This window comes from Convolutriloba macropyga, chromosome 3 (genome assembly GCF_964194025.1).
Source record: "Convolutriloba macropyga chromosome 3, txConMacr16.3, whole genome shotgun sequence".
Taxonomy (NCBI): Eukaryota; Metazoa; Xenacoelomorpha; order Acoela; family Convolutidae; genus Convolutriloba; species Convolutriloba macropyga.
Genome location: NC_134470.1, coordinates 37,925,417 through 37,945,990, shown reverse-complemented (window position 1 = coordinate 37,945,990; position 20,574 = coordinate 37,925,417). Strand labels below are relative to the sequence as shown.

The window sequence follows — 20,574 nt, the reverse complement described above, 5'->3', positions numbered from 1 at the left end:
GTACTTTTTGTCTACTTGTTACCAAGTCCCATTAAGTACAGGTCCCATATCTGATATATGAAAGTACCAGTTAATTTGTTTAATTTAGGTTTTATCTGATGCTATCGGCCCGGCCCTCTAAGAGTTATCGGCGCTCTGATGACGCACTATTTAATTTGTTTGTCTGAGTTTAAAATCTTTTACACCAATTTGAGGTTTTGAAATTTTTCCTTCTCTTACTCATTCGGTAGACAATTAAGTCAAAATGTAGATACGCGGGGTCGGAAAATTATGTGCAAACGCACATTATCGATCTAAATTGTATCTCTTGTATCGATTTAAATTGGGTATGGAAACGACCGACTTTTAGCGATTTGTTAACAAATTCGATGAAAGTTATTTCGAATGGCATTTTCTAACCTTGAATTTTAGAGTTTAGAGTGTTAAGTTCTACCCTTCAGTGGACTTGGACAATAATAACCAAAGGCAAACCCTAGCTATGTTAAAATTTTTGTAAATAAATCATTGAGTTACTGAGTATTACTTACTAATCAATCAAACCCAAGTCTAGCGATAAGATCTAAGCTCTGTGGTTTTTGCTGCAGCATTTTTTAGAAGCTGTGGGTATTTTAACTGACGTGTAGTTGAGTCTTCAGGTGCATTTGTGCTGACGATTATTTCTGACAATTCAAGTTCTGAACTTTATCATATTACTGACATGGCTGGACGACAACTATGCATATCTTTTACCGTCGAGAAGAAGACCCTGCTGACCCCGACGCCAGCTGGTGCTGAGTACCTGATAATGACCAAGGATGGTTCACAATGCCAAGGAAAATTCAAGTTCGATGGCAAAATAGACGCCCCTGCTAGTACAGAAGCGTCTGTTAAGGCAGAACCAGGGCTTGAGATGACAGAAACGCAAATGCCTCTAGACTTACCTGTCAAGGATGAACCTATGGATGCAAACCCCGCTGATGACTCAGGCTTTATTGAAGGTAAATTTTTAATAGCAGCCGTCAGCCTCTCAACGGCTATTGTTAGTCGCTCTCCTTTTTGCGACTCGAAGAGGAGTTATGGTGATCTATTTTTAATAGCCGCCGTCAGCCTCTCTGCGGCTATTATTTTGGCGCTCTCCTTTTCTCCTTTTTTTTTACAACTGGAAGAGGGGTATTGGGTTTCTATCGGTCTTTTTACAGTTCAAAGAAATGTTTATGTAACGTCCTAAAGTACGTTTTATATAGTAATCGATATATCTTTTCCCCTAATTTTACTGATCGCCTTATTTAGTGCTATAATCTGAAGGCCATATATAGACCTCATTTTTCTGCGTTATTAAGATGAGAAAATGTATTTACTATATTAACATCCTGTAAACTTTCTCAAGTATATTTGTTCTAAAAACCATTTAATTATCTTTTGTTATTAATAGCCGCCTCATCTTCTCAGCCGGCTATTATAGCGCTCCTATTTTTTTTTTTACTTCGTCGAATAAAAAAATGTTTCGCTTTACCTCATTTTGCCGCTTTTTCAACATTTTGCATGAAATCTTTTTGACTTCTCTAGGCTAGTTTCTCTTTTCTCTCATTCTGCTAAAAGTGATTTTGAGCATCAGTTGCTCAGCAAAGCAATTCAAAATGAACAGAGTCAGTATAAAAATTGAAGTCAGAAATAGAAACGGGATAAACCCATAAAGCCCAATTTTAGATGCCCGCTATTTGAACGTCGTACCTATAAGTCTTAGTTACCATCTCTAATGCTTATTGGTATTGATAGTAGACCCTGTAGCCTCTCTATAAGAAGCAGAAGTACGTTATGTTCAACTACGAAATGCCATCAAAATAAATCGGACTTCAAAATTTTTTTGTACAAAAATCTTTTTTTTTCAATATCTTCTGTTCTTTCAATCCCAATCATGCTTATTGGAATCATGCTTATCATCTTCATTTTGAATTGCTCAGCAAAGCAATTCAAAATGAACAGAGTCAGTATAAAAATTGAAGTCAGAAATAGAAACGGGATAAACCCATAAAGCCCAATTTTAGATGCCCGCTATTTGAACGTCGTACCTATAAGTCTTAGTTACCATCTCTAATGCTTATTGGTATTGATAGTAGACCCTGTAGCCTCTCTATAAGAAGCAGAAGTACGTTATGTTCAACTACGAAATGCCATCAAAATAAATCGGACTTCAAAATTTTTTTGTACAAAAATCTTTTTTTTTCAATATCTTCTGTTCTTTCAATCCCAATCATGCTTTTTGGAATCAACGGCGGCTATTTTCCGGCAATCTGCCGGCTATGTTTCGATTTACTTACCCATAACAGAGGAATTTGTGGTAGTGCTAACCGGTATTTATATTTACAATGTACACTTTACTATGTTCATCTTATTTGCCTGGCACGTGTCAGCACGCGCCAGAAGTTCTATTTATCTTGTGTTAATCTTGATGTATTTGTATAAGTGATTACTCAAATGTAAATACGGCTCTCAGGTCTTAAAAAGTAATAATTTAAGCGACACAACCAAGATTGTCAAGTTGAAAATCAGCAGACAAATAATTCAGTCTTAGATTGAAATCTTTTTCTCTGGTGACAAAACTAATAGCTGTCGACCCTGCTCCGGAGCAATATTGAAACCCTTCAGCAAGCAGTTGCAGCATTAGCGCTTCCAGGAGATGGAGGAGCAGGGGACAGAGCAGAGCACGCACGCTTCGATGGAGAAACAGCCGCACGAGCTGCTAGATTGCAAGCAGCGGAGGACAACAAGAACGAACAAGTGAAACGAATGGTCGTTAAAGCCATGCCGGGATGGCTGCGATCAAAATTGATGGAACAACCACCAGCCACGCTTGTTACCAATCTCTGCACCACTGCTCGAAAACAGATGACAATTAGACATGTGCAAAAAAGATGACTATCCTGAAGATGGGTTCAATAAAATCAATAACGCCGTTTCCGAAAATTTGATAAATGCGCTCTCTAAATTGAACCAGACGCAAGATTCACTTGACAAAAAGCTTCAAACAATTGACGACCGCATCACGGCGGCACAGATAGAAACAACAACACAAAGAGATGTAACCCACTCTCCCCAGCAATCATTTAATAGGCAGGGGCAATTCCCCGCGGCGCCCTATACGCCCAAAAATAACTATGCAAGTCAAAATAACTATGCAAGTCAAAATAACTATGCAAGTCAAATGTATCAAAACTCTTACAGAGGAAATAATCTTAGAGGTCGAAACTTCTATTTTAGAAATCCGAGACCCCGGTTCCCGAACACTAATGCTCAAGTGTTTTATCCTCGAAATTTCACAACTCAGTCACAATTCCGCATGCCCACCAGCCCATATATGCCTGTGACTAGTTCCAGCGGTACCTTCTGTTATACATGTGTTTATCCAAATCACCGATCAAGTCAATGTTCTCAGAGAGGTAGAACTAATAATAGAGGAACCTCATTTCCATTTAATCGGCAATCAAAAAACTAATAAAGCCACCCTTAACGCCCAAAGGTCGCAAACAGTCTACGAAATCTATAGAGCAGCCTACCAAACTATTCAATCTTTACAATATAAACCCAAATATGCGATCATCCCTTCTTCCCTATGTCAAAGTTAAATTTAATAACAGAATGAGCCGTCGAGTACTAATTGACACCGGCGCTTCTGCAAATGTCATAAGCAACAGATTGCTTCAAGAAATTACTGAAACTGACAAAAACGCAGTCAAATTGAAGCAACCAGATTGTACTTCAGTCAAAATGGCTGGAGGACAACTAGTCAGAATAGAGAAACAGGCCGAAATTAAAACTAACAGAGTTTGTTGAAGACTTCCTTGTCCTTTCCTCAACAAACTCGGTCATCCTTGGCAACCCTTTCTTTGTCAAGCATGATATTTTAATTAGCCCAAAACAAGCCCTTATTCAATTCCCCGATTTGCAGTTCAAATTAATGAAATCAAGCCTGTAAACGAAAAACGACGATCAGTAAGACATAAGAAAATTCCCATTTACACAAACAAGAAGCACACGATACAGCCCAAAGAGCAGATCTTCCTGGAATACTATCTATCAGACAAAGCCGATCAGTTTGAGAACAAAAATGGAGTAATCACTTCTAATGAAATTCTCGAAAAAGAAACAGAAATTACATTAACTTCTTCGCTAAGTACAGTAGGAAAGAATATTACATTATACGTCTCTGCCCTAAACGTAACTGAGCACCCTCTCACAATCAATAGCCGAAAAGAGGCAGGCAGATTCTCAATCCTTTCAACCGAGCAAGCCGACCAATTGATAAAAATTGACCCACAACTGATAACGTTAGCAAAATCAAGATGATTATTTTGCGGAATTGAACCAGCTTATCTAAGATTTCACTCAACACAAACCAGGCCAAACTAGGAGACCCCCTCCGGAATATAGTAAACTATGGTATCCGACACAGAAACTTGCGAGGACCCAAGTAATTTGCCGCTCTTACAACAAGAAATTTATGAACAAATATTAAATTTCTAAAAGTTGGAGAAGGTTGATCCACGAAGTAATGAGGAAGACCGACAAATTTTTCTCAGTAAATTAACTGGGAAAATTCGCCATTAAACCAGAAGCAAATCGAAGAATGTGAGCATTTATTAATTGAATATTGTGACATTTTCGCCAAACGCCGATTTGACCATGGATACAATACGGAACTGAAAATAAAGTTAACTCCAGAGCATGACTTACCCGTATATGTACAAGGACCACCAACCCCAATCCATCTGTGTGACGAACTACATATTGAATTAGCATTAATGCACTACTATGGACTTAAAACAACTTTGTCATAGTCTAATTACAGTAGTCCATTATTTGCTCATAGAAAAGAGTCAGGCAAGCTGCGAATTTTAATTGATCTGAGAAGAGTCAACCACCTACTGAAAAAGGACTACCACAGCACAAACTTCCCCATCTCAAACATGGCTGATGCAAAACGCGGCCCCCCACAGAAGTGATACTGGCAGCACTCATAATGTTCAACGCTGGGTCATCCACAAAATTAACCTTTTCTTGAGGTAATGCAAAATAAAAGAAATTGTCACCGTATCCATGATCTTCTCCACTATTTTCGGCACCAATTACTCCTCCTTCAGTTCTAACGAAATCCTTGACGTCAACCAGACCACCGTTCCATTCTTCCATTAAATCTTGATTCCATGAGTATATGTGCTCAGCAGCCGGCCCCCTCAGATAAAATGGTTCAGTTGGAAAACTCACCCTCGTTAATTTCCCACTTCTCTTGAGGCTACAACTTACGGAAACCAAATTTCTCAAACTTCCCTTCTCTTGCCAGTTTCAATAACCAGGAGCATTTGTCATTAAAGTTAGTCATTTTCAACTGGAATGAAGCAACTCTTGTTAATTCATGCCAAATGTTTATAGCACTGAGAAAAAGCAATTAATACATTAGGTTACAAAACGAAATGAACAATCCTTGAGGCAGATTCTGCCAGACAACTCAGAAATAGAACATGCAGTTAACAAATTGAAGGACCTGTTCTATTACACGCTTACACAAAACAACGCCATTAAACCAGAAGCAAATCGAAGAATGTGAGCATTTATTAATTGAATATTGTGACATTTTCGCCAAATGCCGATTTGACCATGGATACAATACGGAACTGAAAATAAAGTTAACTCCAGAGCATGACTTACCCGTATATGTACAAGGACCACCAACCCCAATCCATCTGTGTGACGAACTACATATTGAATTAGCATTAATGCACTACTATGGACTTAAAACAACTTTGTCATAGTCTAGTTACAGTAGTCCATTATTTGCTCATAGAAAAGAGTCAGGCAAGCTGCGAATTTTAATTGATCTGAGAAGAGTCAACCACCTACTGAAAAAGGACTACCACAGCACAAACTTCCCCATCTCAAACATGGCCGATGCAAAACGCGGCCCCCCACAGAAGTGATACTGGCAGCACTCATAATGTTCAACGCTGGGTGAGCCACAAAATTAACCTTTTCTTAAGGTAATTCAAAAGAAATTGTATTTGAGTCACCGTATCCATGATCTCCACTATTTTTGGCACCAATAACTCCTCCTTCAGTTCTAACAAAATCCTTGACGTCAACCATAGCACCGTTCCATTCTTCCATTAAATCTTGATTCCATGAGTATATGTGCTCAGCAGCCGGCCCCCTCAGATAAAATGGTTCAGTTGGAAAACTATCACCCTCGTTAACTTCCCACTTCTCTTGAGGCTGCAACTTACGGAAACCAAATTTCTCAAACTTCCCTTCTCTGGCCAGTTTCAATAACCAGGAGCATTTGTCAATAAAGTTAGTCATTTTCAACTGGAATGAAGCAACTCTTGTTAATTCATGCCAAATGTTAATAGCACTGAGAAAAAGCAATTAATACATTAGGTTACCAAACGAAATGAACAATCCGTGAGGCAGATTCTGCCAGACAACTCAGAAATAGAACATGCAGTTAACAAATTACTTGAAGGACCTGTTCTATTGCACGCTTACACAAAACAACGCCATTAAACCAGAAGCAAATCGAAGAATGTGAGCATTTATTAATTGAATATTGTGACATTTTCGCCAAACGCCGATTTGACGTTGGATACAATACGGAACTGAAAATAAAGTCAACTCCAGAGCATGACTTACCCGTATAATGTGGCTAGCCTGATGGTACACAAACAATAAATCTGCTCAAATGAACATGCGATGCAATTTTCATAAATTCATTACCGCTAACACTTCTGCTTGAATTAGAAACTGAATTAAAACTGAATAACTGACATGAACCTCAGAAGTTAAAATAAACGAGGAAGATAATCTCTGCATGCCATAAAGCCCTCAGAAAACCAGTCGAACCGCTCCCTCATTCTTTGTCTGTATCTCAGACCACTTATAACACAAATAAATATAGATAATAACAAACATATTAAGCTGAGCACTAACTGAGCAGGATCTGATTCATTCTGAATTAAATCTTCAGATTTGCACTGCGGTATTATGCCACTTGTCCAAACACCCAGCTTGCCATAAAAAGTGCCATTGGGGCAACATGTAAGGGTCGAATTTGAAACGGTCACGTTGAAACACAGATCAAAATCTAGAAAACTCGAAAACACTTAGCCCTACTTGCTTAGCATTATTAGCCGCAAGTGGCGCAACTTCGACCCGTGTTGCTGGGAAATGGTGCCGTAAGAACCTAATTATTTGCCCCCTGGCTCAGGTTGAGCGCTGCCTCGACCCGTGCAGCTGGGAGAAACTAGTTTAATTACAAATCAAACATCAACATCACCATAATTGGAAATCTGTATGTAAAATGCTAGAGCAATTATTTACCATAAAATGAACATCAACTCAGTATGGTAATGTTAACAATTGAGACAAGTATTAGTAGAACAACACAGCGGGTCTCTATTGAACGTCACTTGGTTTAAATTTCGACTTACAGTACACATTACTTTTCTCACGATGAAAACAATAATTTGTTCATTTCTTTCTCTTTTCTTCTTAGTTTCTGAAATTATTAATACAGAGACCCCAACTAAATATGAAGCGCTAACTAAAGGAATTCTTTTTCACAAAGAATCACAGATTCTACTCGCAGAGAAGTTCGTTAACGATGATTTCCTAGTTCCTTTCCCGCAATACGATTTTGTTATGAAACAACAAATCGAAGATATGCTCGAAAAACTAGCAACTATGTGGACACAACCGTCAATTTTGTGCCCAGTAAACTTCTCAGAGCGAATGAAATAGCTAAAGATTCCGAATGAAATAGTATATCGAATGAAATAGCTAAAGTTTCCGAAATCCAGCAGGAAATGCAAAATAACCAAAATAAAAACTGGAAAGTAGTACAAAATCAATTCGACATTTTCGAGAAATTTTTCCTTTTTACTAGATTATACACAAATGCTCTTCTCAAATCAGCAATTAAATTTCAACTTCAATACTGTAGCTTCATTGTTATCAATTTTATACGCCGACATCAAAAGCTATCGTTCAGCTTTATATGCCTATAGTATAAACTTGCTAAACTCTATACCCATTCTGTTAGATAAACGATTACCAATGTCTTTAGTTTCCCGCGAATCATTATTAGCTGTCTTAGATTCAGTTCATGATAGCTAGAAACACTCAACAGATCGTTTGTCACGGGCAATACCCATGAAGGATCTCATGTCGTATTATGCCAAACTGGTTTACGAAATTGCCACCGTTGAACAAGGATTACTTTTGACTCTAGCAGTTCCTCTAGCATCCCGTCAAACTTCATTTTACGTCTACAGTGCACACGTCATCCCAAGGCCTCAACAGGATCCTAAAGAAGCCCTTCAATGGATCATCGAAGGTCCATAGTTGGCAATTTCGCAGGATTCCATGGAGACGACTACATTGACCCAACAACAGCTCGATAACTGTCTAGGATCTTCAACTTATCGTATCTGCCACGAAACAATAAAGACTCATCTAGCACAATCGTCTTGCTTAGCAACACTTTTCACACGACAGTTGTTGCACTTTCTGTATGCCAAACAGAAAAGGTACTGCTCCCATTGACTGAAACTGCCAGAAATCTCGGTTACGGGATTTGGCTAATCATGAGCGCAAAACCATATGCGTGGAGAGAATACAATTTGAACGATGCCTCGTTACCGACCAGTGAAGAGAAGGAGGGATGTCGACTCTGCATAATAACTCTCCAATGCGGAATCCAATTGATCAGCAAACACATCAAAATCCGACCGGACCTCTCGAGTTGCCAAACAATTCCAGCCACTCGAATCGATGTTAAACTTGCTGACCCTCTTCAACACCTGATTTCATCGTTACCCGAAATTGAGAAACTCCTTTACTTTACGTCGAAAACGGATGCTAACATTGAATTGTTTCAACAATTGAGAGTAGAAATGATCATCACAACTGATACTCTTAAACGAGCCGATTTAGACAAAATAGCAGCCCCTTTGGTCCACAAAATGCAACTACTGAAGCCTTCCCTTGTTGATAAGTTAGAGTCTTATGTTCCAATAAAGCTTTCCCCTTACTCTGCCTTTTACAGTCTTCATTGGAAATCTTCTTCACATTCTAGTAATGTATCTGTATCATAAGATCAATTTTTTCCAACGAATAACCCCCAATTTTATGAAATTCTCCGATGGAAAAATCCCTCTCGAACCAGTAGTTTCGGTTGCAAGCAGTGAGTTGACAAAGATACAGTCCCTTGACCACAAAATAGAAAATTTGATGACTATTGTTGGAGAGACAAACATTGATAACGATATAGATTCACGTCTCCTGAAAATTGAGGAGGAAATTCAATACCTTGACAATGAAATATGCGCTCTTAAAACAATGACCGATCACAAAGTTGACATCTCTGCAACTACACAAAAGCCCCATTTGCCGATTAGACTATAAAAATCGACAATTTCTATACGCTCCAACCGAGTGAAGCCCGAATTTCTTCAGCAATTTAATAACGACTCTATGGAAACTGACGAAAACGCGACAGAAACTTAAGGGTGGCTCCTTATTAATATCTTTATCTGTGTATTTTATCAAAAAATTTATATCTAATTTTTTCATTAAACGTGGGTTGTGTAAAGTACGTTTTATATAGTAATCGATATCTTTTCCCGCAATTTTACTGATCGCCTTATTTAGTGCTATATTTGCTATAATCTCAAGGCCATATATAGACTTCATTTTTCTGCCTTATTAAGATGAGAAAATGTATTTACTTTATTAACATCCTGTAAAACTTTCTCAAGTATATTTTTTCTAAAAACCATTTAATTATCTTTTGTTATTCGATTTACTTACCCATAACAGAGGAATTTGTGATAGTGCTAACCGGTATTTATATTTACAATGTACACTTTACTGTGTTCATCTTATTTGCCTGGCACGTGTCAGCACGCGCCAGAAGTTCTATTTATCTTGTGTTAATCTTGATGTATTTGTATAAGTGATTACTCAAATGTAAATACGGCCCTCAGGTCTTAAAAAGTAATAATTTAAGCGACAACCAAGATTGTCAAATTGCAAATCAGCAGACGAGTAATTTAGTCTTAGATTGAAATCTTTTTCTCTAGTGACAAAACTTATAGCTGTCGGCCCTGCTCCGGAGCAATATTGAAACCGCTCAGGCCCTGAACAATTAATCATGCGAAAACAATAATTTAAGCAATAAAAGCCATGTTACTAAGTAGTTAATTAAATTAGCGAGAATCATTACTTCAACAAATTTAACACAATAATATAGCCGGACAAAGGTATATTACAGTTTACTACAATTCAATGAATTTGAATTGTATTGGGGGCGCTGTTTTTTTGTAAGAATCTGTTCACTCATTTTTATGATTTTTGAAGTCAAATTAGAGTGATGATTTTAGTCACACCGAAACAAGAAGTGGAGGGAAAAAGCAAGTTGTTTTGGCTGCTTGAATTTTTTTTTGCTCTAATTTTAAAGTAAAGTGAGAAAATGATGTTTGAAAAAAATTTCGATAGTTAACATGCGACATTTTAAATTTGATTTTTATAGTTGATATTATTCTTGATAGGATTTTTTCTGAATTGTTTTTCAAATCAATTCATAGTTCATTTTAGGTCTAATTTTTGGTTTAGTCAATCAAAAATCCTTGACTTGTTGGCCAGGACTTGTTCTGCTGTAGAAGGCAATGCTTCATGTGAAAACTAAGCATTTAGGTCAAACGGTTGAATGAATTGGGGAGCAGAAAGAAAAGTGGTTTTGTTTTCTGGCCATGTTGTATTTTGAGAGAGAGTGGGAAAAGTAGATGTGAAAATTTTTTTGCCAAGCGAGTGAAATTTTTTGATCACTTGGGGCTTTTTAGAAAAAGTTTTTTTAATTTACTTTTAAGGGTGAAGTAGTGTGTCAGCCATATTAAGAAGTAGTTGCCGGTTGGGAGTTTTTTTCTAAATCATATATTTGAGTTTTGTACGCTTTTTAGTGATATTTGTAGTACTCTTTTTAAAATTTTTAGTGTCTCGGATAATTTTGTTCGAAATTGGTATTCATGTGGGTTTCAATGCGCTTTTAATTTTGTTGTTTTCATTTTAATCTGCTTTTTAAGAAACCAGGCTAAATGTTAAATTTTATTTTTGCTTAATTTTTCTGTTTTGGATTGACTAATTAGTTTTCTGCCTTTCAGATTTTTTTTTCATCCAATTGTTTAACTAAGGTTGTTTGTAGGGTTTTCAAAACAATTAAAAGTTTGATAGCACATGTTTTTGTAAAATTAAGTCAATTCTGCAGTTTTTTTGTTTTTTTTACTTCTTGCTCTGGTCTTAAGTGTTTTCCAGTGCCTTTGGGTGACGTGTGGTTGCTCAACGAATCAACAGGAACTGAGTTTTAAAAGTGGGTTGAAATTGAGATTCATTTTTCGAGAGTCTACAATTTTTTGAGAACGTTTGTAAAAAAAAAACTTTACAGAGTTCTTATATTTTCTCATGAAGTTTTTTTGCTGCTTTTCTGTGAGGTGTATCGACTGATAGTTGTTTTGTAATATTGTCCGTCATCTTCTGAGCCCGCTATTATGGTGGACTTAATTTTTATCGAATGGAAATCTGTTTGTTTGCTTTCTTTCTCAGCTTGTTCAACATTTTTAGTGATCTTTTTGACATCTTCAGGTTTTTTGTTCTCTCGTTCTGATCACAGTGCTTTTAAGCAAATGTTGCTCGGAGATTCAATGTCGGAAAACAAAATCAAAATTAGAAAGGGGATGCCAGCTACTTTAACTTTCTCTTTTTTTTACCAGTTATATGCAGTTATACTTCCAGTCAATTCCGGAGTCTTCCGGCTATGTTTTTTTTTAAATCTGTTCACACATTTTCATGATTTTTTAAAGTCAAATTGAAGTGACAATTTTGGTCACGCCGAAACAGGAAGTTGAGCCAAAAAGCGTGGTTTTGCAGCGTGAAATTGTTTCGCTCTAATTTTAAAGTATTGAGAAAATGTTTAAACCAAAATTTTTATCGCTAGTGGTTTTTTGTTCTAATGCGGCATTTTGCATTGATTACTATTTTTTCTCATTTTTCATCTGATTTTTTAAAAATAGTTTTCCTAATCCAATCATTGTCCCTTGTACTTCTAGTTTTTTAGTCAGTGAAAAATCTTTGAATTGTTGACCAGAACTTGTCCTGCTATGTTTTTTTTTTCATTTCGTCAACAGGATTTTAGTTATGACAGTATGACGTCACAAGCACTTCAAATCTGCTTTTCATTCGTTCATGCAATTTAAACTGAATTTTGTGCGTGACGTCATTTTTCACTCTTATTGGGGCTATTTCTTTGTGCATTCGTGTGATTAATTGTCTGGTCACACGCACGTGGCTTACCTCACTCTCAAAAATGACTTTCTCGCTCTGAAATTGACTTTTTGTTACTTTAATTCAAAGAGATAAGGTCAAGTAAGTGCATGTCGCTCTAATTGAAGGGTATTCGATGGTAGCTAATAGAAGCAGCAATAACTTAACAGATTCTCACTGAAAATATAAGAAAGCTGAAAATAAAATTTTTCGATGGCTTACTGCTCTCACTAACTGCATATGCGCGCCTGACGACATTTCTCGCTCTCTAGGATAAGTTTTTAAGTTAAGTTATTAGATTTTGATCATACGTGACGTACCTCACTCAATAAAATGACTTTTGCACTTTAAAACTTAATTTGAATTAAGTTAAGGTCAAATGATCTCATATGTGCAGTAAAGGCCCTAATAAATGGCTTTCCCGCAGTGAACTCAGTACTATATGGCGGCACGGAAGTCTATTTTGCAGCTATTCCGGCAATTGCTGGCTGTTTACTAGTTACCTAATCGTGATGCAATCACGATTAGGACTGGCGAAGCGATAGTGAGGCTATTATTGATTGGACTGGCGAAGCGATATCGGACTGGCGAAACAATAGTGAGGCTATTATTGATTTCATGGTTTTTTAATAACCGCCTTAATCCTCTCAGCTGGTTGTTATTGCGGCCCTAATTTTTCTTTTTAGAATTCAAAGAATTTGAATTGTATTAGTGCGCTACTTTTGGAGATCTGTTCACACTATTTTCGACACTTTCCTGTCAATGAGAAGGCAAATTGGAGTACTGATTATAATCACGCTGGAGTAGTAAAAGGAGCGAAAAGCAGGTTTTATGCCGTGACATTTTTCAAACTGCTTGAAAGTGAAGTGCGAAATTGGTGTAAAAACTGATTTTTGGTCGTTGAGAGCAAATTTTGCTTCACGTGCGGTAATTTGGCGTCTGATTTTGCTTGTTTGATTTCCTGTACGAATACTTCAGGTTGTTTTATCCCCTCACTTGCTTCCACTTATTTTAAACCACTTGTTAAAATTTCCAATTGTTTTAACGCCTCTGAAGGCAACTAATGGCTTTCAAAGACTGGGCTCTATTTTTCGTAAAACAAAATTGATTTTTTCGACCTTCTTTTTTCGGGGGTTATTTCGTCATATTTTTGACTGTTCTCAATGGCTCTCTATTTCTCAATGGTATTTTCAAAATTTAGGTTGGTTTTTTGTTCTGTCGTTTAGATTTATGATTTCTCTCATTTTCTCTTTATAGTCATAACTGAATCCACTTAAATTTTTGTAATTGCTCTCAAACAAAGTTTGTAGCAATTAAATTAGTCCTGTCGGTCTTTTATGCAATTTTTCCCTTGATCGATTGTCTCTTCTATTCAATTTTTCGCTCGGCCGATTTACCAACTGAGCCATCTGACTTTCGTCTTCAGAAACGGAATAGAGGTAGCTTCCAGTTCGCACTAAGTTTTCATAGAGCCCACTAGTCTTAAATTATGCGATTAACAGAAATTGTTTTATATACTTATACTTATGGTGTGAAAGGCGGTTCTTGGAAATTGATCCCCAGCTACCGCCCCCACATCAGTCACCCACTTTTGCACCCCTGCTGAGCTCGCCTTACGCGCCTTCAATTAATCGGAAGCTAGCCTCACTAAACCTTTGCTAATGACGCCAACAGCTCGACGGTCGTTTGAGGGCAGTTCGTCCGAAATTAGTCGGTTATTAATAGCCGCGAAGCGATAGCTGAGGCTATTATTGGTCTTTTTTTCGTTGTCGCGGTTTTGGTTACGACCATATGAGGTCACAGCCACTTCAAATCTGCTTTTTGTTCATTCGTTCATGCAATTTTAACTGAATTGCGTGTGTGACGTCATTTTTTACTCTCAGTGGAGCGAGTTTTTTTGTGCATTCGCGTGAAGTTTTAATTCACACGTGACTTACCTCACTCTCAAAAATGATTTCCTCACTTTGTCTTTTGTTTACTTTAATTCGAAGAGATATGGTCAAGAGAATATGTGTCACTCTAAATGAAGGTTATTTGAGAGCAGCTAATAGAGGCAGCAATAACTTATTCGTAATCGAAATATAACATCTCAGCCCTTATTGAAAAGAAAAAATTTCTTTTTTCCTTTTTTTTGTTTCAATCCCGATGTGCGTGTAGCGCGTCAACGGCGGCTAGTTTCCGGCAATCTGTCGGCTATGTTGTTTTATTTACTAATTTTTTTTTGAATTTGACCTCACTTTTGTCCGAAAGTTAAGATCTGATTTTTGACTACTTTTTTGCTACTTTTGTTTAGCGGTTCCCCAATTTTTTTCATTTAAGTCGATGTGTGCTTTCTATCTATGTTTAGTGGATGTCAAAAAGATTGAAGTTCTAATTACGTGATTCAATGGCTTTGATGTCAGTTGTTTTCAGTGACATCGTAAAAACGTTTTTGCAAATTGGTTGTTACCCGTAACTTTGTCTTTCAATGATTCTCTACAAAGTTGAATTTTGCTGTCTGAACTCACATTGAGTAATGGTTTCTGACTTTGTTGGACATTATGAATTCGATAACTCAATTTTGGTTTAAAATGAAATAATGTTTCTGCAGTGTTTTGTTTACTTTCGTCGACCTTCGTATATTATTTGTTTTTTAATCAGAGGTTGCTCTTTTAAGGATAATAATGATAGTGTTTTCTTGAGTTGTTCAATTCTTTGAATTGTAATTCAGTTTTGATTGCATTACTGCAGTTTTTTAATTCGTCGAATAAAAGTTTGCCGTTTAATCTTGAAGTGCTCAATTGAAATTAGGGACCTTTTTCGTTTGTGCACCCCCAGCTTAGTGGGTGCATATTTTTTGCACCCCCCAGACGCACGTGCCATATTTTTGCATGATGATTTACTATGTAATGGCACGTGCTCTGTAACTGGGGGGAGCATAACGTACTGGGGGGGGGGGGGGGGGGGCACAAACGGCAATGATCCGAAATTAGAAATGCTGCCTTCATTTGTAGTTCTGCTGTCACTTTTTCAGTCATAAGAACTGTTTTAAGCCATTAGAACTGCTTGGAATATTTTCTGACTAATAAAATATAAGGTATGTTGTCTTGGCTTTTTGGCATGTATTTATATAGTTTTTTTTATTTATTTTACGACACTGAATTTCAAAATTTTTCTGGTTTCTGCCATATTCTCTATAGTTTTGTCTAGTAGTTATTGATTCTCACGCACTTGCTGTACTGTGTACTCATTCTAAGGACTTTATTAGTCAATTAGATTTTTTATTCATCTTAGCGCATATTGGGTCGTGGGCTTTTTTTGACTGTTTGTCTGACTTCGATTTGGTGTGAATTTTTTTTAATTGTCAGACGGTTACTAAATTTAAGTATATGGATTGTAATTCAGGGCTCCGTCCTACTGCTTTTTTACTTAGTCGAATTAAAATTTGTTTAAACTTGCCGTAAGTCAGAGCTTGTTCAACATTTTGCGTGAATTCTTTTTGGCTTCTCTAAGCTAGTTTTGTTCTTCCATTTAAACACTTTCTTAGCAATCTAAAATGAACGGAGCCCTAAATACGAGATAAGAAATAGAAACTGGGTCAAACACATTAAGCGCAATTTCAGATGCCCTCTACTTGAACTTTTTTTCTTAAGTCTTAGTTACATCTCTAATGTGTATTCACTTGTTAATAGACCCTGTAATTTGTTATTAAGGAACAAGAGTTTGTTTAACTACAAAATGAAAGTAAAAATACTTCGCACTCTAAAATGTTCTAAAAATGGCCGCTGTTTTCCGGCAAAATGCTGGCTCTATTCTTTTTCTTTTAATTGCGATATTCGTAGAGCGAATCAACGGTGGCTATTTCCCGGTGATGGTTTGAAGTTTTTCGCCCCTACTGGTGAAGGATTTGAACCCTAATTTTTAAGTCATTTTCCTTAACGAAATAAATAATGTATTTCGGTATGACGCGGTTTTTTCTATGAAATTTAAAATTGAGAAATTTATAATTTTCAATTTCTTGCAGTTTTCTATTTTTAAGAAGTTGGGAATGTTTTAACTTTTTATGGCTTGGCTAATATTTTTTGAGCATTTTCAGATTCTTTGTTGCAGCTTTTTTGTCAGTGTTTTGTCTTCTCTTTTATTGGGAATGAACTGCTACTACTGTTCATGGGCATTTTATTTTACAAACATTGAGAAAACTTGTTTTTGCCGATTTATTGCGTTTCTTAATTTCTTACCCTATAAGACGTTCGATGTATTTCGTGCTTAATTACTGTTGTCCAATAACGAGAGATAGCCTATCGTTGTTGTTTGTACTTGTGATATCGAAAGATTTAATTGAATTACCCTATTTTTTAATGGCTCTCGAAGTTGTAGACGTGGCTTTTTATGCATTTTCTATAAGTGCTGGACCGTTTTCGGGTTACTTTTTCATATTTTGAATTTTGACTGATTTGATTTTCGTGCGTTCAAAAATTAAATTTAATGCTAAAACAAAGATGATTTTGAGAAAAGGCAGTACATAGCCCTTGTAGCGTAGTGGTTATTGTGATCGACTCTGAACCGGGAGGTGGCGGGTTCGAACCGCTCCTTAATCAGAAATGTTCGAACTTTAAAAATTTCCCTGGCTTCGCCAGTCGTTCGTAGTCAATGCGTACCACGTCGGTTCAATTTTTTGTGGCATTTTTTTGTCGACCGAAGGCGCAACAGTTAGTCACTTAGCTAATTTTCATGTCAAATAGCTAGGTTTTCGTTGAAGACGACTCGTCGACTTGTTTCGGGATTCTGGCGACTATGTTTTTTAAATCAGTTGAGTTTTAAACGAAACGGGATGTAAAAGTCAATGCCGCGCACGTATAAAACGTGTTTAGGTCAATCTCCTGAACAAAAGTTACAGGCAGAGAGAAAAAGGATTGCTTTCAGTTCATACTTTTTTCTGACAGGACGACAGAATAGTGGGTGCGAAAAACATTTTGATCTAGAGGGTCGAAAATAAGGAAACACATAAAATTTCATCTAAATCATTATCTTGACATCTCATCAATTCGAAGAGTAGTTGACGTTTATAATGCTCTTAGTTGAGTTATGGTTATCAATTTTTCAATAGAGATTTTGAATTTTGTTTGTACTATTGTGAATACTTAATCTCAAGCGAAGTCGGAAGTATCAGTTGTAGTATAGTGGGTCTCTTCCTTCAATTTTCAACAGAAACTGGTTAAACTGGCAAAGCCCGAGGGCATTAAGTTCAAGTAGATCTCTATTGGAGCATTACTAAGTGTTTGGTTGATTGTCGAGGGAGTCTACTGGCATCCTTTTCTTTATTGCCGTGGAGTTGTTTATCGGCCTAACACAGTTTTTTTGGTAAGCGTTGGTTTCTTTGGAGGATTTTGTAAGGTTGAAATGCCCGAGATTTCTCATTGTTCTCGAATGAAGTTTGAAACAGTTATTGAAAACGTGTCTTTTTGGGCAAAATTGTGGCTTGCCTGTTTTGTTCTAGAACATTCTTTCTATTCCACTTCTCGGCTGATTTCACTTTTGATATTTGCGTGAGCTTAATTGCTCTTAATCAGCAATTAAGTCTGATGCGATTGAAAGATAACTAGCACATTATCTTTGCCTCTGAATCAAATTGCCCCGCTTGTCGTTCGAGAGCAGTTTGTCCGATGCTAGTCGGTTTTGTGTTTTCTATCGAAGTTATCTTCCATGATAGATGTGTCCGTATGCTTTCTGATATTAAGATTGTATCGCAACATTTTAATTAACTCGTCTTCATTATAGGTCAGAGTGACGATAACAACAATCACCTTATCGTGAACGAAGTACAACCAACTGCCGAAGTCGGCGATGAGAGCCATGAAGTAGCTGCAGAAATGGATCCAGTAAAACCAGAGCCTATGGATTCGGCCTCAGCAGTTTCAGGAAATTCGGCAGCCGTTATTGCTGCAACAGATGGGTCTGGAAAGTTTAGCTGCTCCGTTTGCCAGAAGCAATTTGCATCGAAGGCTGGTGCAATGAAGCATCATAAGATACAGCACACAAACCTGCAAATGTCAGTTTAAGCGGCACACGAACCTGCAAATTTCAGCTTAAGATATAGGAGTTCAGATTTAAACATCAAAAGTTGGTTAACATGGAAGCTAGTTGTATTAAGCGTTACCATGAATCACTGAGTTTTTTAGCAGCTGTTTTTGTTGACTTACACTTTCTATCAAAAAGTTTTCAAGTCACTGTCAAATAGATAGTCTTTGTCTTTATTATTTACTTAAATTTGTTGTTTGAAATTTATGTTGGCCTTAAAATTTAGTCTTGCCTATCAGCAGCTTTTTTTAAATGAAATCATTCATTTGTAATCAACTGTTTGATATGAGATCCAAAAACTCTGAAGTTGGAAATTTTTGCCCTTGAGTGTTTCAATGGTTATTAATTTTATTGGTTATTAATTACAGATTCGTTAGCCAAATATAGCATATCAGCAATTAATAAAAGGAATATTAATGTCTTTCCATCTCTTAACCTTTTTGATACTGTAGATCTACAACGCTATCGTGGGTATTTTCTGGCAGTTTGGCAGCTGTTTGTGTGGGGGTATTTCATACAAATACTTCTCGAATTGTAGTCATGTGTGTCTTCTTTCGGCTGCAACAGAATCGAGCCAAGGTCAGTTTTTCGAGAGCAATTCGCCCGACATCAGGTGTTCATGTTTAGCTTTGACATAAAGCGCTATAATTTGGTCAGCGTGTCTTTAAATTTTTAATTATTTAACATTTCATATTATCTGGGTTATTTTTGGCTGCAGTAAAAATCTTCATAATTTTTGATGTAATCAATCAAATCAAATCGACAAAAAAATGCTCAAAAAATCAATTTTGATAGAACCATACGCTCTGAACAAGAAGGGTCTAAAGGAAGACGACATCTTTCAGTAGAAAGCATTTCAGACCCCTTAATTTTTTTGTTTCGGACAGAAAGACGAATTTAAAATAAATTGTTTTGAATTGTAAAATTAGTTTCCTGAAAACAAACAGCCAGAACAATTGAAGTGCGAATGGTTTTAAATTGCTTCAATTAAAATTTCAAAATATCCATCAAAAAGAAGGAAAACAGAGCAAAATAGAGATATCATGTCAGAACAAAATTTAAAATGTAAAATATTCTGTTTTGACAAAGAAAGGTCGTTTCTAAGCAGGCAATCTCCATGAGCTTATACCAATCTGAAACAATTTTTGTTACCCGTTCTGCCTCAGTGTGATAAGCCGTTTTTCTATTTGATATACCGCCTCAATTTTCTGTTTTCAAAAAGTCAATTTTTATAGAACCATAAGATAACAATTCATAATGGTCACATAGAAAAAACATCTCTCATGATGTGAAGAAGAAGGCTGATATATAAATTATTTAGATTGAGTAATTTTTAGTAAATTGTCAAAGTCTCATACGCATCTGTTGACAATTATAATTGACAATTAATAGAAATCGTTTTAATTGACAATTAATAGAAAAAATTGTTTCACAACTATTGTAACTTCTGCAGCCACATTTACCATTTTTTTACTAAGCCGTTCGTGGTAAAAACATCAGAGTATGAAAAACCGTTAACTTTGAATCAGAATTAATCAATTTGATTAATAGCCGCCCTCATCTTCTCAGCCGGCTATTATAGCGCTCCTATTTTTTTTTTTACTTCGTCGAATAAAAAAATGTTTCGCTTTACCTCATTTTGCCGCCTTTTCAACATTTTGCGTGAAATCTTTTTGACGTCTCTAGGCTAGTTTCTCTCTTCTCTCATTCTGCTAAAAGTGATTTTGAACATCAGTTGCTCAGCAAAGCAATTCAAAATGAACAGAGTTAGTACAAAAATGGATGTCAGAAATAGAAACGGGATAAACCCATAAAGCCCAATTTTAGATGCCCGCTATTTGAACGTCGTTCCTATAAGTCTTATTTACCATCTCTAATGCTTATTGTTATTGATAGGAGCCCCTGTAGCCTCTCTCTAAGAAACAAGTATGTTCAACTACGAAATGCCTTCAAAATAAATCGGACTTAAAAAAATGTTTTTGTACAAAAATCTTTCTTTTTCAATATCTTCTGTTATTTCAATCCCAATCATGCTTATTGGAATCAACGGCGGCTATTTTCCGGCAATCTGCCGGGTATGTTTTTGGATGGCTAAAAAAGATCTCTTAATTCTCAAAGAGTAATAGAAAAAGTTTGATCAAGCACTATCAAAATTTTCAATGAAAAAAATCGAAC

At 36.5% G+C, this 20,574-nt stretch overlaps 2 protein-coding genes across 2 annotated transcripts in view; both read left to right on the top strand.

Annotated features, from left to right (window-relative positions):
- The window catches only part of LOC142336187 (CCR4-NOT transcription complex subunit 9-like), a 420,288-nt gene that overhangs the window by 295,257 nt on the left and 104,457 nt on the right, over positions 1–20,574 (top strand). The gene's annotated exons all lie outside the window — the stretch shown is intronic.
- LOC142337054 (uncharacterized) lies at positions 243–18,637 on the top strand. The gene is made up of 2 exons (XM_075386114.1): positions 243–977; positions 18,100–18,637. The coding sequence occupies exons 1-2, from the start codon at positions 698–700 to the stop codon at positions 18,378–18,380; spliced, it is 561 nt and encodes a 186-aa protein (XP_075242229.1). The 5' UTR covers positions 243–697; the 3' UTR covers positions 18,381–18,637.

Excerpts from the sequence above, each read along its gene's own strand:
- LOC142337054 (XM_075386114.1), top strand. The coding sequence starts at position 698 with ATGGCTGGACGACAACTATGCATATCTTTTACCGTCGAGAAGAAGACC. Across the intron at positions 978-18,099 it reads TGACTCAGGCTTTATTGAAG|GTCAGAGTGACGATAACAAC; the intron begins GTAAATTTTTAA and ends TCTTCATTATAG.